Below are 27554 nucleotides of genomic sequence, written 5' to 3' on the forward strand. Positions count from 1 at the left end.
TTGCACAAATCTCATGTGCTAAAAAAATTAGGAATCAATAAATAACTTTGGATATGCTGAAAATTTTGTCAAATGGCTAGGCATTTTAGAAAACATGCCATTTTATAAGGAGAGGAAGGTTATTTCCGTTTTATTTATCTCTTCCATCATTTTTTATTTATCTCATTTATTCGCTGTAAAAATAAAAAAAGGGAGAAGGTACTTAAAAAAAAAAGCCAAAAATAAAATAAAATGAAAAGGGTGAGAAAGAGAGACAGACGGACAGAGAGGGAGAGGGAATAGCGGGGTTGTGAAGACCCCTCTCTCGTCCACGCACCGCCTCTTAAGATCGATCGCCGTTCCACGCTCCCCAACAAAGCCCTCCGCTCGCTCCCAGGTACGCCCTCTCGCCAGATCCTACTACTTGTCATCTCCATCTATCTATCTATCTTTCTTTCTCTGTGCCGATATCGATGTCGTCAGCGAATCCGCATCGAATAGTTTCTCTTCTTGTTCTTGAACGCAATTCTTCGTCGTGGTCTTCAGAAACCTGACAGATCGTTTCATGTTGGTGATCTTTTGTGGGCAATGGTTAGCTTTTCGCTCAGATTGTATGGTCGATCTCCCGATTTTCCTTTTTTTAGGGGAAATTTTTCACTTTTTCGGCGTTGGGTGGTGATGAATTTGGGTTTTTTTCCGCTCTCGAAGGTTTCTTTTTTAAATGTATTTGATTTCTTTTTTTTCCCTGTTAATCTGTTATAGACTTATTGGGAGAATTCTTGATGAATTTGATTCTGTTTTGTCTTGAAAATATGGGATTTAGAGCAGATTTGCTGTGAAATTTTGGGTACTTTTGGTTCGGGGATCCGGTTCACCAGTGGACCACTATATGCCGCAGGGGCGGTGATTGTATGCCCGTTTTTTTGAAAAAGTTCAGAGCTTTAGATTTGGTAGTATGAGTTAATTTCATAGGGTTTGAGAGAATTACTTGCAGATAGTGACATTTCTTTTTTGTTGCATACGATAAAATTCGCTATAGTTCAAGCTTGATTTTCCGTATCGGTGTGATTTTTTGTTTGTTTGTTTGATTTCTCCTGACATTGTAATCAATCTTGACTATATGGATTTCAGGGGTTCGATTTTGAGTTTTTTGTAATTTAAGGTTTCATTGACTGTGCTGTTGTGGAGTAATGGTGTGGAGTTGGAAGTTTTGATGGAAACGATATGGTCAGTTTTGGAAACAGATTTGTGGATTGTATGGGTAAAGAATGCCTGAGTTGCGAAGTGGAGTACGCAAAGGCCGTGCTCCCCCTGTAAATCTGCAGCAGAGGACGCGGGCAAGAGGCGCCACTGCAAATAAGCGGCAAGAACAGCCTTGTAGGGCTGGGGGTCGTATACGAACGAGAGCTGCAGCAGCAAAAGAGGCTGCCGAGGCAGCAGCAGCTCAGGGAAAAGGTAGGGCAGTTAAGCCAAGGACTCAGGTTCTGAAGAGGAACAGAGGTGCAGCTGGGACAGCGCTACCAGGGACAGCGCTACCAGTGGATGATAAAATCGGTCCCCGTCCTGCTGAAAATCTTGAAGACCGGCGCTTAGTGCAGGCTGATTTTGTAGCTGGTCCGGTGGAGGCGGCACCTGCTCATCTTGGCAACAAAATGATGGGAGATGATAGTGGGGGTCTGAGTGCTGATAAAGCTGCAGGGCAAGAAGATGAAGGCAGCACTGCCCCTTTCCCTGAGAGGGTAGGTCACTAGAAGCTTAGAGTTTTTGCATTTCTTAGGAAATAATTAAATATCTGTTTATGTTCTTTTTGGGTCAGATGTGAAATCAGGTTTTGTTTGATACTGTAGCTTATGATTCTTATTTATTCATGTTGAGTTTCTGCATGCATTCAGGTTCAGGTTGGAGGCTCTCCTGTATACAAGATTGAGAGGAAACTGGGCAAAGGTGGCTTTGGTCAGGTTTTTGTTGGCCGTCGGGTCTCTGGTGGTAATGCAAATTCAACTGGTGCTGCGGCCTTAGAGGTAAATTCTTTTTTGCTTGATAAACATGTCTGCCAGACTAGTTTCTTGATTCTGTTAGGGTTGCATGCCGTTTCTTCCCTTTTTTTGGTTGTACAATTGCTTATGATGTTCTCCCATCATAGGTTGCTCTTAAGTTCGAGCACAGAAGCAGCAAAGGCTGCAACTTTGGTCCTCCTTATGAGTGGCAAGTTTACAAGTATGTTATACACTAACTAATATTTGGTATCTATTTTTTTTTCTTATCCAACGTATTTTTCTTATCTCATATTCTCGTTCTTGGATCTAAACTTTCTTGCAAATAGTGCTCTTGGTGGAAACCATGGAGTTCCAAGGGTGCATTACAAAGGCAAGCAGGGTGACTACTATGTTATGGTGAGATCTCAATGTTTTGAACATATTCTTTATGATTTTGGGTATCTGGGTTCGTTTTGGTGCAGCATAGTAGCTTACCATAAATGTGGCTTGCTTACTGCAATTTTTTTTTAAATTACAATGCATCTTTCATTGTTTGGTCTTCTTAAGCGGATCTTTCTCTTCTATGTGTGTGTTTTGAGCACTGCCTTTATAATCATCTGCAGGTTATGGATATGCTGGGCCCCAGTTTATGGGATGCTTGGAATTCTTCTGGCCAAGCGTGAGTATATGTGTATGCTTTTTACTATGTAGTTTTTCTTGTTTATATAAATAATGCTTGAATAAGTGCGTTTCTGTAAGATAATGAATGTTGCTTACTAGTGGGTTAATTTGCACAGATTTCTAGAATTCTTGATTGAATAGCAGTTTTATGTTTGAAATGGCTTATTCTTGTGTAATCCTTCCAGGCATTTCCTACTCTTCCAAACTTAGATTTTTCATGTTTCCTTTTGATCCTCAAGCATTTAGCAATCATTATTCATTAAAGGGTAATCTAGCGATGGAATGACAGTTTCCTATACGGAAATGGGTTTCACTTAAATTAATGTTGCATGCATTTGCAACTCATGGGTATTCCATTTCCTAGTACACGTTTTCTTTCCAATATTTTTTTTGTGTCTTCCATCAAGTGATTGATTTCTGCTGTTTTTTATTTTATTAGGGTTTTCCACAAAATGTCTTTGCATTGCTAGCTGGTCTCCTGTAGTGTGCTTCACTGTGCACCTCTAGTAGCTTCATTTAGTCCTATTATTATTCCAATGATCGCTTGAAAGATTGCCAACGAAAGCTTCTGGTGTCTAACACCAATTTCTCTTAAAACATACTGTTCTAATAAGTGAATAGATTCCTCATGAGTCATGATATATTTTTCGAATCTGCAGAATGTCATCAGAAATGGTAGCCTGTATCGCTGTGGAGTCCATTTCAATTCTGGAGAGGATGCACAACAGAGGGTACGTGCATGTTATCTTAACGGGATTGTTCATCTCTCTCTCTCTCTATCTATATATATATATACACACACCCACCCACCCATGTAGCTGAAGATTATGGGTGTAATCTGCATCTGTTCAATCTGACCCCATAGATGTATTCAGCATATTCTGTCTGCTAGGAATCACATCCTGGTTCATGCTTTTTTGATGTATATGCACTATTTTTTTAGTTATAAAATTTTGGTACGTTGCGAGCTGTGGATTTTTGAAGCCATTGAAAAATTATGATTGCATATCCACTTCTTGTTTTCTACTAAACAATGTATGTAGATCATATTTGTAGGATTTGATTGGCGAAAAAACTCAAAAAAATGAAAAAATATGGCCTCTACTAGATGGGTATATTTATAGTTGACAAACCTGGCGAGTCGACTCGGGAAATCGTAACCCTAATAGGTCATCGATTCAGGTCACCAATCCTAATGCCGATTATAATTTTTTTATCATGTATTTTATAATTTTAATGCACAATTCTTATATAAAGTCACTTGTTATGAAGAATCTACTATTGTTCAATGAAAAAAGTTAAATAATCATGTATAATTATATGTTTTTGTAACTTAACTGTTGACATATTAGCTTGAAGTTTAGTTATTTCCATGTCTTGTTCTTGTGCTTACACTATAAAATATAGAGTCCTGACTCGTCCGAGTCACCGAGTCAACCTGCTTTCTCGCGAGTCAAGGATTGGGCAATCCAAGCCCAGTCATGAGTTTGCCAACTATGGGTATAGGTGCACCCTATCATCATTATAATGTAATGTATGTGTGTGTGTGTGTGGGGGGGGCATCATACTTGCTAGTCATTTCTGGGTTCAAATGCCTCTTTCTTTTTTTCAATTTTGCTGTTGCTTTTCATGAATCAAAACTTACAGATGTGAATCTACATGTCTTTCTTAGTGGGAGTCAGCTCTTAGATCGTCCGATCATGACATGTAGGCAGTTTTTTTTGTAAGGCTTCAAAAATCAATGGCCTGCGGTACTTTCCCGGGTCATAAAATCAAATTTTTTGTAAAAGAAAACACAATTCAAAATCTGATCTCTACTCTTTTGAACATGCTGAGCCCATCTATGAGGTCTGATTGGATCAAAACAACCTGGATTCAAAAGCCAATTCCTACTATATTGAACATGCTGAATCCATCTATGAGGTGTGATTGGATCAAAACAGCCAGCACCATGGTGATCTAGAGTCATGCTTGCATACAAACATTTGTAGCAAACATTTTCCCTATATATACACACAAAAGTACATGGCACATTTATCAGTTGTACATGGAAAATGTGGTCTTTGACTTTTTCTAAATTTATTGTAATAGGTGGTGGCTATTATTTTAAGTAATTACCATTTTTTGCAATCCATTTATGTCCTTAAAAAATGTTATATGCATACATAAAAACACCCATGCTTACACACACATGCACTCTTTTTGTGAAATGTAATCAATAGGAGTTTTCTTTTTATCTACATGAAATTGAAGCTTATCTAGTCTGCTGGTGGCTTCTATAGCATTTTCATATTATTCATGATTCCAGATATGTCCATGGGGATGTGAAACCTGAGAACTTTTTACTTGGTCAACCGGCCACACCATCTGAGAAGAAGTTGTTCCTTGTCGATCTTGGTTTAGGTGATGTCCACCACTTCTTAAACTTTTTTATTCTTCATAATTGATTGCATGACTACTATTTAGTTGCTTACACAGTTGCAAACACTTGTGCAGCAACAAGGTGGAGAGATGGCTCTACTGGTCAGCATGTTGAATATGATCAGCGGCCTGATGTTTTCCGGCAAGTGCATGACATTTGTGTTATAGAAGTTAGTAGGTTTGTGGGTTTTTCTATTTTCCAGCTGTTTCTAATTTGAGTTTTATTTCTTAGAGGAACTGTTCGTTATGCTAGTGTGCATGCACATCTGGGAAGAACTGCAAGTAGAAGAGATGATCTAGAATCTCTTGCATATACGCTCATATTCCTTCACCGAGGCAGGTTACCTTGGCAGGGATATCAGGTGCATTTTAATATCGATTATTGTAGTTGAGTGTGTTTTTGTTCGCTTTTCATACAAAGATACTCAACTTTTCAACTGCACATAAATGTTCTTTTCAGGGAGACAACAAATCTTTCCTTGTTTGCAAGAAAAAGATGGCAACATCATATGACACGCTATGTTGTTTCTGCCCACCACCTTTCAAACAGTTTCTTGAAATTGTTGTGAACTTGAAGTTTGATGAAGAGCCAAACTATTCCAAGCTCATCTCTCTCTTTGAGGGATTGATCGGGCCTAATCCGGCTGTTAGGCCCATCAACACTGATGGTGCTCAGAAGGTAAGAACTGGTTGCATAATGAATATGTAATGCTTTTAACTGTTTTTCTTTTTGGCTTCTTTTGTTTGCATACCTGTCTGTTGGGTTTTTTAGTGTTTGGTTTTTGTGCTTAATTAGATAATTTATCAAGTTGGACAAAAACGAGGTAGGTTGACAGCTGATGAAGAAGATGATGGCCAACCCAAGAAGAAGGTGCGGTTAGGACTACCTGCTACTCAATGGATCTCAGTTTACAATGCAAGATCACCAATGAAACAACGGTATATGCCTGATAAACCTTTGTGCTTATCATGTATTTCAATAAAGCAATTGGGTGTTCTCTTTTTTGACATTACCCTGCTTTAGTCAACTGAAAAGAGTTCATGAGTATCAAAATGAAACATATTAGATTTGGTGCAACAGCTGGAAACTTTATCATTAAATTTAGTATGTGTGGCCATTTCATGGCATTCTAATCTTTGTTTCTGTGGATACCAGTTCTCTATACGAAGTTTCACTGATTGTTCTCTTGCTTTTGATTTTCACAGAAAAAAAGCTTCATTGTAAACACAATATGAAGTGATGACTAGATCCGTCAACTATAGGGAGTGATACCTTGATATCTCTATTGTTGATTGTGTCCATCATAGTTGGTTCATCAGCCATATTGTCCTTAGTCTAGTGAATACCATAGTCACAAATATTGGCCTCGGCTATATCTCGGCTAGGCAAAATCTTGTGGCCAAAGCAAATGTGCCCAAAATGTGCCAATGTTGTATAAAGATTATATCATATGATACAATACAATATATTGGTATCATAGTGTAATATACATTAATGCATTTTTTAGCATACTATGTGTTGATGGTACATATCATGGGAGGTAAGTTGTCTTGTTCAATACAACCATATCATGCTGGTGTCAAATGTTTTCAAAGGACCTCTATGAAGGTTAAGTAGGGATTTTGTTTTTGACCCATTTTCACCCCAAATATCTAATATGGCTCTTTTCCATCTCATTTACTGTTCTATACGTTGAACTTGCATTTCTTGAGATTTTGCCCTAATCTGACCCTTAAGGGCTTGTTTGATGGCTTGTCCAGGATTAGACAAAATGAACAAACAAAACAGACAGAACACTCGTTCTATTCGTTCTGTAACAACTGTATCAAGTCCAATGTTTGTTTCTACTGTACAATATGTTGTGCTCCTTGTGTTCAACATTTGTTTTATGCTGTGTGCAGACAATACACATGGATAATGGATTGGATAACTTCGTTTTGGATCGTAAGGCTCGATCTGCCTGACCATATGAGTGTTTTAACATGTTTATTATGAATTTTAGTCCTGAATATTGATTTTGGATTGGATCTAAAAACTAAAAAATGTTTACAATTTGAGTAATTTGAGAAAAAATAAGAATTGATATTTTTGTATATATAAATGATCATATCACATCTAATTATGAAAGTTTATCATAAAAATATCAAACCCTAAAATCAAATTAACTATAAAAATCAAATTATCAAACCCTATTAAATCATAAAACCTTAAAATGCAATAAAATAAATCATAAATAAACCCAAAAACCCTAAACTATAAGAAAAATAAGCCATAAAATTAAATAAAAAAACCCTAATTCAAACCCTAACCAAAGAAAATAAAACAAATCCCTAATCAAATACAAGAAAAGCCCTAATCAAGTTAACTATAAAAAGCGCCTCTTCCATTTGGGACATACGGGCTTGATATGCCCCGGTTCCTTACAAAAGTGACAAATAGTCTTGCTATAGTCTCTTTTTCCTCTTTGTCCACCATCTCCTCCTTGATTTTGGAATTTGAAATGAGGAGGACGATCCATTTATGTCCAACTTTTGGACTTTATATATATATATATATATATATATATATATATATATATATATATATATATATATATATATATATATATATATATATATATATATAATTTTTTTTTTTGCCGCACCTGCACCCATGTGACATAATTCATGGACACATCATTTTTCAACATAGAAGTGTTCAAGAAAAAAATGGACACTTGGTTTCGCATGTCCAACATTTTTAAGTGTCTTAGACACAAAGTGTCCGATGTCGAACACTTTCTGTCAACATTGTTTAAACCCTATTCTTTTCATATATGGCTTAACTCCAAAATGAGTCAGCATGCCCCTTTACTATATAAAAAGGCCTCTCTCTCTCTCTCTCTGAGTTGATGGAGTCAAGCTAGTTGGTAAAAAACTTGCTCTCGCTGTTACGACAGTCAAGCCTTACTCAATCCCATTCTCCCATTTAAGAACTAACTCTATTTTTTCACAATTTTGATGAATTGTGTGATGCCACATAGAGAGAAGAGAGAATTGAGGATCCCTTTCTTTGTTCTTTTGAAATAGTTTTATTTTTTACTTGATTACTTTTATCTTTTTCTCTTCCCCTCTATATATAAGTATAAATAAATAAATATATTGTATATATATATTGTGTCCACCAGTGTTGTGAAAAGCGTTGAGGCGTAGCGAGGCGCTCCACCAAAATATGAGGCGAGGCGTAAGCCTCGAGGCGCAAAGCGTAAGCCTCAAAAAATTTTTTTTTGAACTTAAAAAAAAACTATAAAAATGATCTAAAATTATAAATAAATAAGAAATGCTTTATTGATGAAGCGCCAACCTACATGAAATAAAAAATCTCAAATAAATACGAAAAAAATATGAGATTAACATGTAAAAGTAACATTAATGCAACTACTTGATCTATATAAGTATCTAATTGCATAAATATGAGCATTCATTCAATAAAAAACTAACATTAACAACAAAATGCATATTAGCACTAACAACATCATGTCATAATTAAAAAATGCATGTTAACATTAACAACCAAATGTTAATGTATTTGTCTAGAATTCTTCAAAATGAGAGTGTTAACATTCACAATTACAATTGAAAGTCCCAAAAAACATATAAATGGCCAATAGCTCTATGATATGAATCAGGGCCTAGGCTCTTGTTGTGTCTCGTCATCATCAATATTTAAGTCTTCAATATCATCATCTGAAGAATCCATATAAATAGGTTCTTCTTCATCTTCATTCTCTGACTCTTCATCATCTACACTTTCTTCATCCACGTCCTTAATTACTTCTTTTGCTTTTTTTTTTTCCTTCAATAAAAAATCATGTATTAAATATTTATGTTATGTAATTAAAAAAATACATTTATATTCATAGCTAGGTAAAAGGAATATAACTTTACCTCGATCTCTTGAAGACATGTCTTGCCTAGAACCACTTTGTGAAACATGATGTGAAGTGACTTTTTCAATAGGCACATGCTGAATGACATTTATGTCGAAGTTCAGATCCAATCATGAATCCTCCAACCAATTGGGATCACTTGGCAATACTGGATCTTCCTTCTCCACAATCCACTCATCGTCTGAGTCTATATGATCTAGACATATAGGGTCTTTGGTAGCCCTCCTCTTCATATTTCTCTCTCTTAATTTCATACTGTATATTACAAAAACCAATGCATTCATCTTCTCTTGTTCAAGTCTATTCCTTCGTTTTGTATGCACCTATAATTTCAAATCATTGATAATCAAATATAAGATAATTAAACATATAAAAATGTATTTCAAAAATAAAATACAAAGTCACAAACCAATGAGAAAGTACTCCAATTCCTCTCACAGCCCGATGCACTGCATGTCAAACTTAAAATTCGAATTGCAAAATTCATCAACTCAGGATTTTCGTGCCCAAATGAACTCCACCAATCAGCTGCATTCAAATAAAATAATAAAAAATTGATAAAAACATTAAGAATGTCATAATTAACAAAAACATAAAAAAATATTGACAAATAACAATATAATTGCAAACTTACCAGGACTTTTTAATTTTCTTGTTGTAACAACTGTCTCTTTGCCAAACAAGCCCTTTGCCTTTTTAAATGCATCGATTTGTGTTGTAATTTTCAACCGAATATTTGCATCAGAAACTAATTTTTCAACACAATCATAAAAGCCACCCATAACTTCTCCATCAGGGTTGAAGTTGTCAGCAAAATGAAAATGTGGATTTAAATAATAGGCAGCTGCCTGCATGCAAAGGCTTATGAAGTTGTAAGTCCCATCGTCTATCAATGATATCCCAAATAGATTTATATTTTCTTTGGATATTGTTAAGGTTTGAAGCAATTTCCTCCTTCGCTCTATCCATTGCTGCATACAAAAGTCCCATAGCAGGTTGGCTGCATCAACGAGGCGCAACACTTTCACGAGATGTAGTGTAGCTTTAATTGCATATGATATGACAACCCAAAACTTATGATAATTAAGAACAAGATAAGAAATGTTCTTAGCATCAGATTTCTTATAGTAATTAGATGTTCTAAAATTTGAAGATAAGAACATCAACTTTAACTCTTTCTTATAACATCCAATACTATGAAGTGTAAGATGTTGTGGCAAAACGAGTGACGGCTGGACGCAGAAGTTCTTTCTTTTTTGTGAATTTTCTCATTAAATTTAATACCCATGCATGACTATAAATGTATCTTGTAATTTTTTTTGCCTTTTCCACTGTATCTTTAAAAATTGATATCTTTCCAATATCTTCTAACATAAGATCCAAGCAGTGGGCTGCACATGGTGTCCAAAAACATGTTTTTCCTGCTGTTAACATATTTCGAGCTGCCACATAATTTGGTGCATTATCTGTAATGAATTGCACCACATTACTTTCACCAACTTCTTTAACAACTTCTTCAAACAACTTACACAAATTTGCATCAGTTTTTTTCATATCGCTGATGTCAACGGACTTCAAAAATACTATCCCAGATGTGCTGTTCACAAGAAAATTCATTAAGTTTCTTCCTTTCCCATCTGTCCAACCATATGCCATAATACTACAACCAACCTTTGGCCACTCTTTTTTGAACTCTTTCAAAATTTCATGAGTACAATCTACCTCGTCATTCAAAATCCGCGTTCTGATCTCATGATAAGAAGGTGGTTTGAACCCTCGCCCATAATTTGCAATAGCTTCTACCATTGCACCAAAATATGGACTGATGCAAAGATTAAATGATAAGACATTTGCATAAAAAAATCTACCAATGACACAACATACATTTTTTCTTTCATCCCTTTTGAAAGCAGTGTTTATTGTGGTTTGTCGTGCTTCTTTGTTCACAAAAAGGTCCATAGGACCAGCTACACTTGTTTTTGCATTACTACCTGATCCACTAGCTTCTTTATTCACATTATCGCCGGTTGATGATCCAAAATAAACACTTCTCCCGATATCCAACTTGTTTTGTTCTATCTCTTCCTTCTTTAGCCTCTGATCCTTTAGATGATTCTGAAAAAATCTTTTCACGTCAGGTGGAACCGCTTCGCACATGCTTACACCATGCTTTGTGCCAGCTAAGTGATGTTTTAGCCTATAGATGCCTCCTGTAGTCTCTTTATGACAGTAATTGCAAATTACATGTCCTATGAGTTTGAGATCTTTAGTAGGATTTAGAACTTTAACTCCATGATCCCATCCTACATCTTTTGCCATTGTTCAACTGCAAAAATACATAACACAAAATATATATTAACATCATGCATTCTGCTGACCACATTATATGAAAACAAATGCAAAATAGACAATCTTGGTGTATAAGCTATATACGAATCCTAGAAAAAACCATAATTGACGAGAAAAAAATAATAAATATAATTAGGTCAGTTTTTTAATTGGGTTTCAAAGTTCATTCAATAATGCACACTTATAGCCACACACACACATAGTAGAGATAGAGTGAAGGTGGTTTGGATCCCAGATTTCTTCTCAAAAACAAAAAGAAAACACCAACCAACTCCAAGGCACTCCAAACAAATTTTGCATCGATTGAAATGAATACCATCACAAAAAAGCACCAACAAAAGACAAAAAATATCCTTAAAAACACAAATAAAACACCAACGAAATTTGTCTTCCTTTTTTTCGAAGAAAGAAGAGCATGTTAAACCAACAAAATAACCATCCCTAGAATTCAACAAGAAGGTATATCAAGAACTTCTCCGGAGATCAACCCCAAGAAATTGTCAAAATGCCGAAAAAAAAAACATATATTGAATATGCTAAACAGAGGTCACCATTATGTTCGAATATTTCAGATGCTTTACATAAGAAAGGGGGAATATATGGAAAATTCCCAATCAGAGGACTGAGATCTTTTGATTCCAGCAATTCGACAGGGATAAAAAATACATATTTTAATAAAACTTAAAATATCTGAATCAGATGAGTTCACACAAATCAACAAAAAAAGAAGAAGATGAAACTTAATAAAAAGAGGAACCCACTAATTCTAATGAACGAAATCAGTCAACAGGGGAAAGAAAACATAAGAAAGGGGGAATATATGAAAAATTCTCAATCAGAGGACTGAGATCTTTTGATTCCAACAATTCGACAGGGATAAAAAATACATATTTTAATGAAACTTAAAATATCTGAATCAGATGAGTTCACACAAATCAACACAAAAAAAAAGATGAAACTTAATAAAAATAGGAACCCACTGATTCTAATGAACGAAATCAGTCAACAGGGGAAAGAAAACATACCAATTACATTTGAAGATAAAAATGGTATCATTTCATTCATATTTAGATGCAAAATAACATAAAAACAAAGGAACATATTGTTCAGAAACAAACACGTCTACGTATAAATCACGAAAAGCAACTAGAAAGAAAGAGAGAAACAAAATAAAAAACGAAAAGGGTAGAAGAAAACCCAGAAAATTGTTACCTTCAGATAACGATGTCTCAGAAAACAGAGAACTTTACCTGTCACCGGAAAACGCAGAGGTCGCCGGCGGCGAGTGGTGGTCGGCGACAGCAGTGGCGGCGGCGAGTGGTCGCACGACGGTGGCTATGAGTCGTTGGCTTGGCGGGTCGCCGATGCCTTCTCAGCAGAGGAAGCAGATGAAAGAAAAAGGTGGAAGAGGCGATGATCGGCGGCGAGTGGTGGCCGGTGACAGCAGTGGCGGCGGCGAGTGGTCGCACAACGGTGGCTGTGAGTCGCTGGCGCTGTGGGTCGCCGATGCCTTCTCAACAGAGGAAGCAGAGGAAAGAAGAAGGTGGAAGAGGCGATGATCGGCAGCGAGTGGTGGCCGGCAACAACAGTGGCGGGGGACGAGAGGGGACAAAGTGGAGAGAGAAGAGGCGAGGGCTTTCCCTCGCCCCGAAGCGCCTGTGTCTTTTTTAAAGACACAGGTTCTCGATCTTTCGAGAATACGGGCCCGGATCCGGGTCGAACTCGGGTCCAGACCATCCGATTTTTAATGCGCGCCTCACTTTGAGGCGCGCCTCGCCTCAAGGCGTACGCCTCAAGGCGCATGAGGCGTACGCTTTAACGACGTTGCGCTTTTTAAGTGCGCCTCAAGGCGAAAAGGGCCTCGCCTCGAGGCGAGGCCCGCTTTTTGCGCCTTGAGGCGCGTTTTTAACAACACTGGTGTCCACACATCTATTTTTTCAAAACCAGCTGTACCCAACACTTTGTACCCATGTCAGTATCCACACACATACACACACACACACACACACACACACATATATATATATATATATATATATATATATATATATAGAGAGAGAGAGAGAGAGAGAGAGAGAGAGAGAGAGAGGAAAATATTGGCTGGTACAAATCCCCCAGTTGGAACTCATATGGGGTGGTCATTTTGACCAAATCTGACCCCATGGATGTGTTTAGCATGTTAGTTAAAATTGACTCGGGTTGTATTTTTTTGACATAAAGATATGTTTTTTAAGGGTTGAAAATTTGGTTTGTTATAGGCAGTTGATTTTTCAACTACTGGATAATCCGACGGACATGTTTAGAAAATGTAATCCAAGGGTCGGTTTCTATTAAACTACGCATGTAGATCACATCTAGAGGGTCAGATGTGCAAAAAGATAAAAAGAATAAAAAATATGAAATTTTCACTAGGGTGTTTGGAACTCACGATAATAGCAAACATTCAGTCTGTCTGGTCTCTCTCTCTCTCTATACTTGTGATCCAATTGACTTGGCTGAGTGAATGTTAAGATCTGGCCCAAGTTTAGGCTATCACCCAGTCGTTTGATTTCTTGATTTGGTTAGGGGTTGATATGAGATGACTTGAATGAGTCACGACTTGACTCATCCAGTTTGTCATGGCTAGATTTATAGTTTTGTGAGGGATTTTTGGGAAGAGTATCTTCTTTTTATGTTTTCAAAATGAATTGAAAAGATTAAGCTCAGAAGGATTTCTCATATATGAGAACAATTGACTGGTTGTAGCATGTAATTATTGTAAGGAGTTATGTGGGAGGGCAGGCTTGTTAAAATATCATATAGACTCTAGTTGATATTGCAATGAAATCATAAACTTTCCACACACCTCAAACAAGAGGCAAATACAAACCCACACCAAGGGGCAAAAACACTGGCCACTTATGGGCTTAAAGAAATGAACACAATATAAAAAATATTGTCTTTATTGAGGATCAAATGCACACAAAAATGCATTGCATTACTAGGTGTCTAAGCTCCATATTTATAGGCACAAAGGGAAGTGAGAGGCTCCCCAACATAGCTGTTATATTTGTCAAGGGCAGAAATGCCCTTGACAATATAACATATTACAACTTAAAATAAAAAATAAAAAAGGGCCCCTATTGGGAGACACTTATTACAAAAATTACATAAGTCAAAAAGACAAAAATACCCCTGTAGGGTAATACATATTACAAATATGTCATATATATACATATATGTACAACCCACATTCTAACAGATAAGAGGAAATGTAGTCATGTGCAAATTCAAAGACTTGTTAGAAGCTGTAAGAGGGCAGATGAACAATTTGCTTGCAGAACATAAAAAAAAATTAAAAAGCAAAAGAGCTCTAGAAAAGAGTTGGAGCTTGTCTAAAATGGGAAAAGGGGACCTCCATTTCAAGAACTTGAAATTGTTAGGAGTGGTGGAGCTAGTCTTAGTGGCCCTTCTAAAGAGTGTATCCAGATGCGAAAAGGTAGTAGCGTGGCCATTATTAGTAAGATTGAGGCATATAAAGTTATAAACCTGCTAGTAGAAGGAGAAGATTTTCGAAGAAACTTTTTTCTTGGGAGGAGAAGAGTTGATTTAGGGAGAGTTTTAATAGGCTTAGGAAGGAAGTTGCTAGTTATTTCTTTCTCAGAATGATTCCAGGTGTCTAGTCTGATGCTCGTTCTTCTACGGCTTCAAGGCATCTGATTGATCTGATGGGTTTAGTCATTGGGCATTTTATTGTGATAGGTTTTCGCTACAGCTGATGCTAGTAGCATCTAGGGTTTGGCTATAAGGTGCCTCTTACCATGCCTTGAGAGGATAGATTCTATATGCAGTTTTTGTAAAACTGAAGTGGTGGTACAATGAGTTTAAGAGAGTCCTAAAAGACTACAGGTTGCATAATTATGGCATGTGAGTGGATGGATGCCGACAACAAATAATATTTTTTAGTATTGTGTCCCAAGGGAATGTTCTTGAGATCAGTTGATATGTTGGATTGAAGATCTTTTGGATAATATATTTTCAGCGGTGATAGAAGTTGGGCCTTCTAAGGTGGTTCAGCTTATTATTGACAATGGCAGAACATGTGAAAATAGCTGGAAAAATGGTTTAAGATAGGTACAAGTGTTTCATTTGATGCTTGTGTGCATTCTAATTTGAAATTTCAATGTCAGTACGTGTGTGCATGCGCGAGTGACTAGATCACTCGAGATGCCTTGAGACCAACTGGATTAAATGGCTTGAATTTATTTGATTGATGGCAGGAGAGGAGCCTAAGATGACAATTGATGACATTGATCTGATGCATTTGAATATAAAGTGAAAGCCAAATTGATTATGCAAAACACACATGAAAGATGAGGAGGGAAGAGGAGATCAGTCAAAATAAGTATATCATTTAGTATAATTTTTTTTCTGTGATTGGTAAAAAGTTGAAAATTGAAATACCAATTAAAGAGGTAGAGACTGAACCAAGGTTGTTAGACTACGAAGCGGGAAACGATACTGGAAGCGGAAGTGAGAAGCGATTCATTTTAAAATGCATAGGAAGCGGGAAGCGAGGAATAAAAAAGCAATATAAGAATTGAATGAGAATCGAAATGGAATGCAAATAAAAACTAAAATAAAAGTGATTATCCTTAAATTTCATGATTTTGTGTAAATTTTTAACAAAATCTAAAAATGATGACTACCAATTTAGAGAAAACACATGGAAGTGAGTGAGAAGTGTGAGTGGAAACACATAAAAAACATGAAAAATGGAGTGAGAGAACATATAAGAAGAATAGATGATGCGTGTGGAAAGCATAAGAGAAGCGTGGGAGGATCAAGATTCTCATCAAGTTTCGGAAGCGAGGAGTATCGCGCTTTCAAAGCGAGTTTCCGGAAAGCGAGTTTCCGGAAATATCTAAGAAGCTTCCGGTAACTCTGGACTGAACCCTGAAGGATTTTTTGTATTTATCTTATGTATAGCAATCAGAGTTACCAGTCGAGGAAGCGGGAGCGGGAAGCGATACGGGAAGCGGGAGCGGGAAGCGAGGCACTTTCAAAAATTTAGGAAGCGGGAAAGCGTGGGACTACTTAGAAGAAAATTCCGAACCGTCTCGGAAGCGAACCGGAAACGAGGGGGAAGCGAAAAAATAGAAAAAATGGGGAAGCGCAGGGGAAGCGTGGGTGGGGTGGGGTGGGGTGGGGTGGGGTGGGGGGGGGGGGAGCGCGCTTCCCCTCACGCTTCGGAAGCGCGGCGTTTCGCGCTTCCCCTTTTACCTAGGCGCTTTCGGTAACTCTGGTAGCAATAATGCTAAATGTACTTGATTAGTGGGCCTAGTATTTGATGTAATATATTGAGTGGCTTGTTTCATATACCAATTACCAACTAAATGGCCCTCCTAATGAGGGGATCCAATTCAATTTGTAACCCAAACACAAGTTCCAAGAGATTTTTTTTACTAGGCATCCTTTTATTTGTTATTTATAGACAATAGTGCAAATACATCTGCAAGGTATGGCAGACTTACTGTTCACTTTCCATTGTGGACAATATGTTGATCTTTCTTTGATGAATTACTTTGTTTGGCTCCTAAAATAAATATGAAGTGGCTAGATCATGTGACAGTGACTAATAGTCTAGTTGGATGGGTAACCATTTCTTTGATTGTGGTCTTTCTGCAAAGCAAATATGTTTTTACCGTGGAATAATATCCTTTGACAGAATCATATTTGGTAGTGGATGAAAATACATTTTTCAGTTGTCAGCAATTTTTTGTTTAGACATATTCTTAGTGGACTGTATTTTGATTCCCTTTTCTAAACCTCTGTGTTGGAACTTTGTCTACCACATCATCCAATTCCATTTGATTAGTGGGATTAAAGTTCTTTGTTTGGTTGTAAGTCTTCCCTTAATTATTTCTTCAGACCATGAGCACAATTTTTGACATGGAAGACACACCATTGATCCATTTAATCTTTTCAAAAGTTTATCTGAACTTAATGTGCTTTCTGATATGCAATCAGGTACCATTATAATGTGGCTGATTCGCGGTTGGCACAGCATATTGATAAAGGAAATGAAGATGGTTTATTTATAAGTTGTATAGCTTCTTGTTCAAATTTATGGGCACTTATCATGGATGCAGGAACTGGTTTTAGTTCTCAAGTGTATGAGCTTTCCCCGTACTTTCTTCACAAGGTAGTCATCTGTGTATATAGGGGCCTTGTTTCACAGTATTCTGCTCCTTTCCTTTTATCATTTATCTCTTTCGATGAGTATATTCTCGCTCTAACCTGATTTTTGTGTATAGGAATGGATTATGGAACAGTGGGAAAAGAATTACTATATCAGTGCTATAGCTGGTGCTAATAGTGGCAGCTCTTTGGTGGTGATGTCTAAAGGTAGGAACTTGTTATTATATATCCATTATGAATATCTCTAGTTTATCTCAATCTTATGTTTCTGTTAAGACTACTTTTCATATCTGGTACATATTTTTGTCATTAAATTCAAGTGTCAAGCAGCCTAGAAAACAGGTGCTAGGAGCTTGCTTCTTATTGTTCATGAGTATGAAATTCAATAGTATACCATCTATGTTTTATTGTCATTTTGGATATCGAGTTAGGCGATCCAGTCACAAGCGGGTTGAGTAGCTTTTGTGGTTCCTCTTCTTTCTCTTCTGTTATAATCTCTTGACAATGCAAATAGGGTGGATCTCACACAATCATCCTGGTAATTTTGCAATTTTATGATATTTTCCTAGGATATCATTAAAATGTTTATAAAATATTTGCACAATGAAAATTTCTTTCAAGGAGAGATTCTATTATTTGTTTATTTTTTATATGTGCAACTTTTATGACCCATAAAATGTTGATCTCTTTGGCTTTTTTCAACGACACACCTACACGTACACACATGCAGAGACACAATTGGTTGGGCCCGACCAGTTTATCCTCCTAACTGTTCTAACTACTATAAAAATCATAGTTTCTGGTGTTATTTACTTAATTTGAACCTGAAGATGTGTGTGTGTGTGTGTGTGTTTTCTACATATTGTTGTGCTAGAAAGGGCTCTCCATGAGCCACAGTCCAAGCGTATGCATTTGCTTGAGTTAATTAGCAGTTTAGCACATTTTTTATGAACAATAGATATCTGTTCTTGTTAACCATGTAATGTTCGTTAAGATGCCTAACTCCTTGATACCAAATTCTTTTATAAGGTTTCTAATGCAATTCTGAAGTAAAAAAAGATTGACTGGGTGGGGTCATTTCACCTTAGGTTTTGTCAAAAAAGAAAAAAGGAATTTCAAGATTCCTGTTTGTAACATAAGGGAATTGCATGATTGATATTGTAAGCAACTTCCACTTTTTCAAAAGTGAATTTGATCTGCAAAATTTCTTCTTATACATGAGAAACTTTTGCATTGAGCCCTTTTAATCATGCCTTAAAAAACATTGGGGTGTATGCTTCAATGTGATCCGGGGACAATATTCCTCAAGGCACTTATAGCATATGAGTGATGTACCTCAGGGTGGATTCTATGCTATGTCACACGGACTCTTCTAACAGGGCACCGCACCCGCACCCAGGCTGGTGCGACACTTGGACACAACTTCCTTTGTGTTAGGTGAAGACCACCACACTGAGGTCCATTTCTATCCAAAAGTAGATTCACTTAACCCTAATCAAGTCCATTTTTATCTATTTTATATATAAATACATAAATGCACACACATACACAGTGTTAACTTAAAACTGTTAAAATATATATATATATACACACACACACTCCCCAGACCCAAGTTTTTTAAAGTGCCTTATCGCTGCACCCGCACCTGCACCTATGTGACATAGATTCTATGGTATCCGGACACTCCACTTTGCCTTCCGTACCCGTGTCGACAAGTGTATCACCGTATCGACACCCGGCACGCCATTTTACCCTCCATACATATAAGTTTGTATTTAATTTATAATTATATTTTCAGTTTATAACTTTATATTTTAGATATAGCATATATATTTAGATTATATTCAGTTTATTTTAATTTATTTTGTATTTATGTGATATATATATAGCCATGTCCCCGTACCCACATTTTTTCGAATTGCCATGTCGGACCCTCCGTACCCATACCCAGGTGACATAGGGTGGATGCCTCTCAAGTCTTATTCTTTCATATTTTATGAAATAATGATGAACAAAATATAAATCTTAGGGGTGAAGAAATACCTAGTTTTAACTTCTAATGATAAAAATGGGAGCATGGGTGGTCAACATGATCTGCCTCATTCTTTAGGTTGATGAAGAGAGTAAATACGAGAGGTGTTCCTTTTACTATGGTTAATAAGTTCTTTTTTTCCTGATATAAAGGGATTTCAGAGCTAATAAAAGAAAAGAAAAAACAATGCGGTTTAAGATGGTTTGTACATGTTATGCAGAAACATATAACAACTTGCAGTAGGAAATGTTGACATGATACACATAGATGGATTTAGGAAAGAGTGACTACTCAAGATTGAGGGTGGTCAAAAGATGCGATATGAAAGGTTGTAGGGTGATGGAGGCTGTTGCTCTTGGCCCTCTTTCCTTGTCCTGGTAATAATATCTTGGCGCTTGAATTGAATTTTGTTGTTGTGCTGGTTGGTTATATATTTTATCTAAATATTAATATCTTTTAGCTTCTATTACATGCAAAGGATCATCCCCTGTTTTGAGGGCTCAAAAAGCTAAAACAGATCCTGAAGTTTCCAAAATAAAAATGCAACGCAGCGTATCACCTCATCAGTTTAGATGGATGATAATTTTCATCCCAGATGCATGATATTTAAAACCATTTCATGCGTATGCATGTAGTTATGCATAATATTTATTATCATTGTTATTTTCTATCAGTAGTTGGTATTTTTGGGCCTTCATAGATTTCAAGCTTAGCTCTCCTAACTTAGTGTCTTTTTCATGCTTTCTAACAAACTGGCTTTCCATATCTAGGAAATTGATTGCTGAACAAGGCATGTGAACATAGTACCTGGACATGTATGTAGCATCTATAAGTTGACATTTAAAAGGAAGGTGTTTCACTTGATCTTTTCTTTGGTAATAACTGTTTTTGCATGTGTCTGCACAGCTACCTTTATATGTGTTTGAGAGTGAGGTAGAGGGAGAGCCTGGGCTTCTTGTGGATGTATAATTTGCTATATGTAAAAATGGAAAATTCTCTCAAATTGTGAAAATTCCAAAAATTATTGCTATTAGCTGACTGCACTGTAGTTTGTCGGAAAAGGATGACTTTATTATTTAAACACTCTTTTTAATAGAAACACAAGTAAAATGGTTTGTTGCATTGGCATTCCCTTTGCAATTGCTATATAATCATTAATTTCTAGCAAAATTCCATTTTTTTCTTAATTTTGATGGTATTAATTAGTAATCAAGCTGTGAAATAGATATGTGTAAGTGTGCATGTGTGTGTGCATCTGATCTGTGTGCGTTTTTGGGTTTGAATGGGTGTGAGAGTGCTTGTGTGGGTTTGTGCATGTGTATGTGTTTGTAAGTTACACAACACATAGTGACCATAGTTGTTTTATCCATAATCAAAATCTTTTGTGACTCTACTTGGAATTGCCGCTAGGCGCTAATGTCACAAGTCGAGTCAATCATACCCCTGTTTTAGGAGCATACTTTGAGGCCAAAGAGTTGAGTTAGGTCAAGGATTGGCCAGGTAATCTTTGGGTACCTGTGTCAATAATGATTGGGGGCATTGAAAGTTGATGTTGAAGGTTAATGCCAAATTGTTGGTTCTTTGTTTTGATTTTAAGCTACTTTAAGTTTGGTCTTGTGGCCACTCTAGTTTTCTTTCTGTGCTCGGTCTAGATATCATGTCTGAAAGGAGTGTGCCACCTGATAAATATTTATACTGTTTGTAGCCATCCCATGCACTTACACACACATGCATGTGTAAGGGAGATATTATGTTGGTCATGATCTGTGTCTTGAATTTGTCTGTTTCTTTAATTTTTTCCTGGTCCAAGTTTTTTAAAAAGCATACTTCTCATTTGATAATGATGATTCTGATGTTTTCTTTGTTGTTAGTCAACGTCTATGTGAATAATGCTATTAGATTGCCTGTTGGTTCTCTCCATCACGATCAGTTTCACTACATGCAAAACTTTTTATTTCACAACATGAAGGGGCATTCCACTGTTCACGTTATTGAGGAGTGGTTCAGAGCCACTAACTTGGCTGTCCGTTCTAGGATTTCTTCATGCATACATTTGCATGGATCAGATGTTCATGGGCTTCTAGCGTCAAGATTGACCATTTGGTTTATATTCAACTACCTATCAGGATTTCTCTACAGCCCTACAGCCCTATGTCTCTGTCAGTCAACATGTTCCTTTTTTTTTTACTTTTTTCTGACTGGTTGATTTTCAAAATTTTTACCTAATGTGATGAATCTTTCACGGTAGACCCTTTTATGTGTTAAGGAGATGGTTATGTGTATGGGAACTGGTGAGGTAATATGTATGTTTCTGGAAAGGTAGTCATTGATGTATAACCCAGAGGGAGACACACATATACAAGAAAATGAGTTTTTTTGTTAGATTCTAGTTGTAAGTGTGTTTGCGCTTCTGAGATGTACACATTTTGGCTAGTTCCCTCATTAACCAATTTAATGCATCTTAAATGTCTTAAAAGCCAGGGTAGGTTTTCATGCTTTTAAGGTAGTGCTCATATAGTCCGTTCCTTTGCTATAGTTCTGTAGAGTTGCTTTTATTGTACCTACCTTACCTTTTGCATGATATGGGCACTCTTCTTTTCCCCTAAGCCCGTGTTAGACTTTCTTTCTTTTCTTTTATTTGGTTTTTAGTCTGAAGATGCTGGATATCTTGTAAACTGGTTCTCCTATAGCTTTCAACATATATATGAATGTAAATGAGCATATAGCTTTGTTTAGTGTGGAAAACCTATAATTTTATGGTGTAAAATAAATTATATATATATATATATATATATATATTCTGCTGAAACCATCTACATTTAATGGATCCAATAGCAAACCTTAATATATGCTATTATTTATAAGATGCAGGAAGCAATAGCAACCCATCTGGTATCACATACTTATCACTTGTCCATACTGTACAATGTGTCAACCATGGTGCGTAACATGACAACCAAATGCTGGATTTTTATTAGCCTGTGGATTATATTCGCAGCAGAGCCTCTAGATGCTCAGGTGGCACCTACAAATCCAAAGAAGAAGCAATGCTAGGTTGTTTAGGGTGATTAGATGATGCTTTCCTTAGGACCTGGTGCGTGTTTGACTACTAAGCCTTTGAGTTTAAGGGTGGGTGAATAATGGAACTTTCTGATAAAAGAGTCTAAAATGTCATCCCTATGGAATAAACTAAGAGTTGCACCATATAGTTTTCATTGTTTCAAATTGGGCCAATGCATACTTATGTAGCTTGTGATGATGAGGGTTGCCTGATGGTAGTTAAGAAATGGGTTTCCTGTTCCAGGTTAAACTTTGATGCTTTTCCGTATTTCTGTAGAAATCTCAATAGTCTGAATGGCAACTGATTATGATTATTCTTGTACAACTGCAAAACTGCAGCAATATTCTTCCAATCAGTGCTTCAGGTTTTGCTTTTCACCTTAATTTTAGTTTCGATCATAACAGCATTCCACGCCTTTCCTTACAAACTAGTGGACTCACTATGCAATTGTTGGCTCATTCAGCATTTACCATATTACTGGCTGCATTGTTCACAATCTAAATAGTTTGTTTGTGCTAGTGTTTTCCTCAGAATGTCACAGTTCCATGTATCCTAATTGCAGAATTTTACCTTCAATTTACATGATCTACTAATGTTAGGCCAAAAATGCACTGTTACAGCCATATTTAATTTTTGTTATTTTCATGCTGACCCCAATTGTTTTGGGATGAAGGCGTAGTTGTTGTTGTTGTTGTCATGCAGTAAATCTATGTCTGCCTTGAATTAGGTTCCTATATTCTGTCACTTTTTCCAAATATTCGTCAGTAACTGAAGGTCCCATTGTATTGTTCCAGGAACATGTTACACACAGCAGTCCTACAAAGTTAGCGACTCGTTTCCGTTTAAATGGATAAACAAAAAATGGAGAGAAGGATTTCATGTAACTTCCATGGCAACTGCTGGAAACAGATGGGGTGTTGTCATGTCTCGTAATGCTGGATTTGCAGATCAGGTTAGCTATCTCATTTTTCAACAGAATTTCTCAGGGTTTCTTTTAAAAATTCTAAATTATTATGATGATGATATGATGGTGCTTGAACTGTCTTTGCCATAGTATTTTAACTTGTTTTCTGGCTGGTTCTCAAATTTTCTTTATCAACAAAGGTATCCTTGTAATGGGGGTGGAAGTGGCGCCTTTTAGTGATTTTCATAAGCTAGGTTAACCTGGTTCCAAATGTGACTGAAGAATTTTTTCTGCTGATTTCATCAATCAATTCCAAAGGAATTTTTGTTTAAGCTATATATCTCGAGCAGTTGCAAGTGGACTGCAAGTCTTACACTTGTCTTAAATTCTCAAAAGTTCTATATTCATAGGTCGGTTCTTTCTGATGTGAGCGGTAGCCTGCTTCTCTCTTGGCTGGCCTTTTGAAGCCTATTGTTGCAAAATGTTAGATTTCATCTATAATCCGAGAATCTCTCTCTCTCTCTCTCTCTCTCGTGCTCACTTGTATCAGATACTTTGTTAGATTTGTCATTTGACATTATTGTTCCTTTATAGGTCTGTGAAAGTGTTTTTCTTCTCCCCAATCTTTTTTTTGTACCATTTTGTTGTAAATACTTGGCGCTAAAGATGATGGGTGGACCTGTTTGTTGTGTAGGTTGTGGAATTGGATTTTCTTTATCCAAGTGAGGGCATACATAGACGATGGGACAGTGGCTATCGTATTACAGCCACGGCAGCAACTTGGGATCAGTCTGCCCTCATTCTAAGTGTCCCCAAGCGCAAACCTGCAGATGAAACTCAAGAGACCCTAAGGACCTCTGCTTTTCCAAGTACGCATGTAAAGGTGAGATCAGATTTTGTGGATAATTTTCTGGTGACTACTTTTGGCACATGCACCATTTAGGGCATGCTTTTTATTCCTTGTCCGCTGTCCAAAAGAGTTGAAAGTTAAAATCTCCGAGTTGGGAAGGTCGCTCTCTTCAAAATTGGAATGTTTTTAAGATTTTGCTGAATGGTTACAGCTTTTAGGGAACCAGTCAGTGTTCAGGGGAGATTGAGGTCCACTCATGGGCGTGCCCATGCCCCCAAGTCGATTGACACCCCGGGCAGGTTCCTTATTTTTTTAAAAAGCGAAAAAATCTTCATGAAGGCGTGAAGTTTTTCTTCATACCGAAGTCCTTTTTCTGAAGATTCTGGGACCTAGTTTAAATCATTTAATTTAAAGTTGATTGCATGGAATTGTGAATATTGGTTTTAGACTTTAACAACCATATTCCAAATGCTCCAAGTTTGAAGGGTGAGTTCTGTTTTCATGTAACTAGGTTTGGGGTATGGGTTTAGTTTTCATGTAATTTACACTACACTATTGTCAATTCTGAGGAATGGGTTTTACATAACGAAGGTGTTATTAAATGACAGATTACTATAAGGAAACAAGCATGTCTTCTATCCATAATATGAAATGGACTTAATGTGTCATGACATCTGTATTTTTGCAGGAAAAGTGGGCAAAAAATCTGTACCTTGCGTCTGTGTGTTATGGGCGCACTGTATCTTGAACCCCATTACCAACTCTCAACAGAAAATTCGCTCATCAGGGGAAGGCTGTTCAATTGCAAACTACAAGGATATGGCTGCCAAAAGGTGGTGGCTTGCCATTTGATATTCTTCTCAATTCCACGAGGCTAACGTTGTCAATTGTATAGGTTTCTTGAGAACTGGACGAAGGGAGCCAAGCCATGAAACCTTGTGGCCTAGTGCATGGAAGGCCAACAAACCTCTTATTTTTGCTTCATGTATATTATCACGTTAGGTACTAATTATCTATACTTCAATTCAAATAGTTTCAAGTGCCATTACATGTTTTCCATTTCGCGACATGTACATGGATTTTCCAGTAGGCAACCTGGTTTTATATGATATTATATTCCCTCAAAAGTGAGGTGACACTTTGAAAGTATGTTTTCTAAAAAAACACTTTCGAAAAAATGTAGTTACTTTAAAGGTAAATTGGCTCTTGTTTGTTTCAAATGGAGAACAAAATGTCCAAATACACTTCTTTTTAGACAGAGAAAGCTGGGGTTAGACCGATCCCTACCAGTTATACAACCATACCAATGGGATTCAAACTTGCAACGTCCCAACACAAAGTGTGCACTACCCCTGCCAGGCAATCAGAACCCGTTGGTAAAATGTCAAAATAGGCTTTACTAAAAATGACAAGCTATACCAACGGGGGCTCTGCTTGTCTGGAAGGAGCAGTCAGTGCTAGGGATGGCAGTGGACCGGGGGACAACGGGCCCCCGCTCTGCCTTGCCCCGTTTGGACTGGGGATGAAGGGCATGAAATGGGGATGGAGGCCGGGTTGAAGGTTAAAATCTATCTCCGTGTGGGGATGGACTTACGCTTTCTCCTGCCCCATCCCTGTCTCAATCCCTGCCTTTTCCCATCCCGTCCCCAATCCTTTAAGAAATGACTATAGATCGAGGGGAAATGGGGCCCTGTCCCGCTTCACCCCAGTTTGGACCGGGGATGGAGGACATGAAATGGGGATAGAGGTGGGGCTGGAGGATAAAATCCATTCCCGTGCGGGGATGCAGGTTCAGATTTTGAAACGGGGCGGGGGTTGAGACCTTGTCTCCCACTCCTGCCCCGGTCCACTGCCATCCCTAGTCAGTGCACGTCACGTGTTGGGACGGATCTCAATGGTAAAGTTGTATAACTGGTGGGGTCTGCCTCACCCCAGCTTTCTCTGTAGATAAAATGGCAGGATATATTTGTGTTTTGTTTAGAGAGAGAGAGAGTGAGGGGGGGGGGGGGTGTCAATGGATCATCAGCATTGTAACTCTTTGGATTTTACATGCACTAGTGGCGTTACATGACCCTAACTTGTATCACGCAGTATCAGGTAGATGGGGTGAGCGAAGGTTCAAACATAGGATCTCAAATGAGTGAGGCACGTCACCTTGTGTTGGATGTTGCAGGTTCAAAACCCATAGCGGTCTGCCTAACGCTAGCTTGCCTTTCAAATAAAAAAAATTAGTGTATGGTGGCATAATTACCTTGTGGAAAGGTGGTTTGCTTGCTTTTTATAAATAAATAAATAATATGATTAAAATATAATATATACTTTTATAATACAACAAATCAAATTTCTTATAATTTGTTAATGAAAAAGATAATATTCATATAATTATAAAAATTCAAAACATAAATAAAAATAATTTTTTTTTGACAGAGAAAGATGGAGTTAGGAAGACCCCTCCCAGTTATACAACCATATCATGGGGTTTGAACTTGCAACATCTCAACACGAGGTGACATGCATTAACTGCTCCTACCAGACAAGCAGAGCCCCCGTTTGTAGGGGTGGGCAACCGGCCTGGCATGGGTTGAGTTTGGGCCATGATTTTAGGCTAGGGCCCATTAGTTTCCGGGCCGAAACCTGGCCTGTTATATACGTGGGTCGGGCTTAGGCCGACCCACTAGCTACCGGACTGATGGACCTGGGTTATTTATTAAATTTTTTAATAATATAAATTTTTAAAAATTAACTATTACATAGTAACTTGAATAACTATTATTATTTACCTAATGAGTTGGATGAGAACTTGCTATTTGTTAATTATTACTATTTACCTAATTAGTTGCACTAATTAAGAATTAGTTGCATGAAAACTTGCTATTCTCTCTTTAAGTTGCATGAAAACTTGCTATTCTCTCGTTAACCCATAATTTCAGTCAAGCATTTATGCATTTTAAGATTGGGCCAGGCCGGACCAGACCCAAACCGCTTCACATTGGCTCAACGGGCCAATGAGCCGGGCCATGGGCTTCACTTCAAACCCAAGCCTTTTAAGAATCGTGCTAAAATCCAACCCGTTAGTAAATGGGTTGGCCCCGTCGGCCTGGTCTATTAGTGGGGCGGCCCGATGCCCACCCTACCTGTTGGTATAAATAAAAATAAAAATAAAAATAAAAAGATAAAATATTGACAAAATAA

The 27554-nt window shown here is 37.3% G+C and overlaps 1 protein-coding gene across 2 annotated transcripts; it reads left to right on the plus strand.

Moving 5' to 3' along the window:
• The first annotated feature begins 244 nt into the window (after positions 1-244).
• On the plus strand, positions 245-25407 carry LOC149816566 (casein kinase 1-like protein HD16). Of its 2 annotated transcripts, none has more exons than XM_089987965.1 (17): positions 245-376; positions 1111-1718; positions 1872-2000; positions 2123-2196; positions 2303-2372; positions 2579-2634; positions 3296-3367; positions 4945-5039; positions 5133-5199; positions 5290-5419; positions 5518-5736; positions 5854-5996; positions 17345-17519; positions 17632-17722; positions 23403-23560; positions 24207-24395; positions 25051-25407. In XM_089987965.1, exons 2-17 carry the CDS (start codon positions 1248-1250, stop codon positions 25108-25110), a joined length of 2199 nt encoding a protein of 732 aa, XP_089844091.1. In that variant the 5' UTR covers positions 245-376; positions 1111-1247; the 3' UTR covers positions 25111-25407. The 2 variants fall into 2 exon arrangements, with proteins under 2 accessions (XP_089844091.1, XP_089844093.1); XM_089987967.1 differs by having other exon boundaries at positions 251-376; positions 1224-1718.
• The last annotated feature ends 2147 nt before the right edge of the window (positions 25408-27554 follow it).

The sequence above is a fragment of the Nuphar pumila genome, chromosome 14, assembly GCF_984573655.1.
Source record: "Nuphar pumila chromosome 14, dmNupPumi1.hap1.1, whole genome shotgun sequence".
In the NCBI taxonomy this organism is placed as follows: domain Eukaryota; kingdom Viridiplantae; phylum Streptophyta; class Magnoliopsida; order Nymphaeales; family Nymphaeaceae; genus Nuphar; species Nuphar pumila.

What these genes read in the sequence shown, in the direction of transcription:
- LOC149816566 (XM_089987965.1), top strand. Translation starts at nt 1,248, where the DNA reads ATGCCTGAGTTGCGAAGTGGAGTACGCAAAGGCCGTGCTCCCCCTGTA. An exon ending in TATGAGTGGCAAGTTTACAA is followed by an intron (nt 2,197 to 2,302) that starts GTATGTTATACA and finishes TCTTGCAAATAG; the next exon opens with TGCTCTTGGTGGAAACCATG. An exon ending in TGGAATTCTTCTGGCCAAGC is followed by an intron (nt 2,635 to 3,295) that starts GTGAGTATATGT and finishes TCGAATCTGCAG; the next exon opens with AATGTCATCAGAAATGGTAG.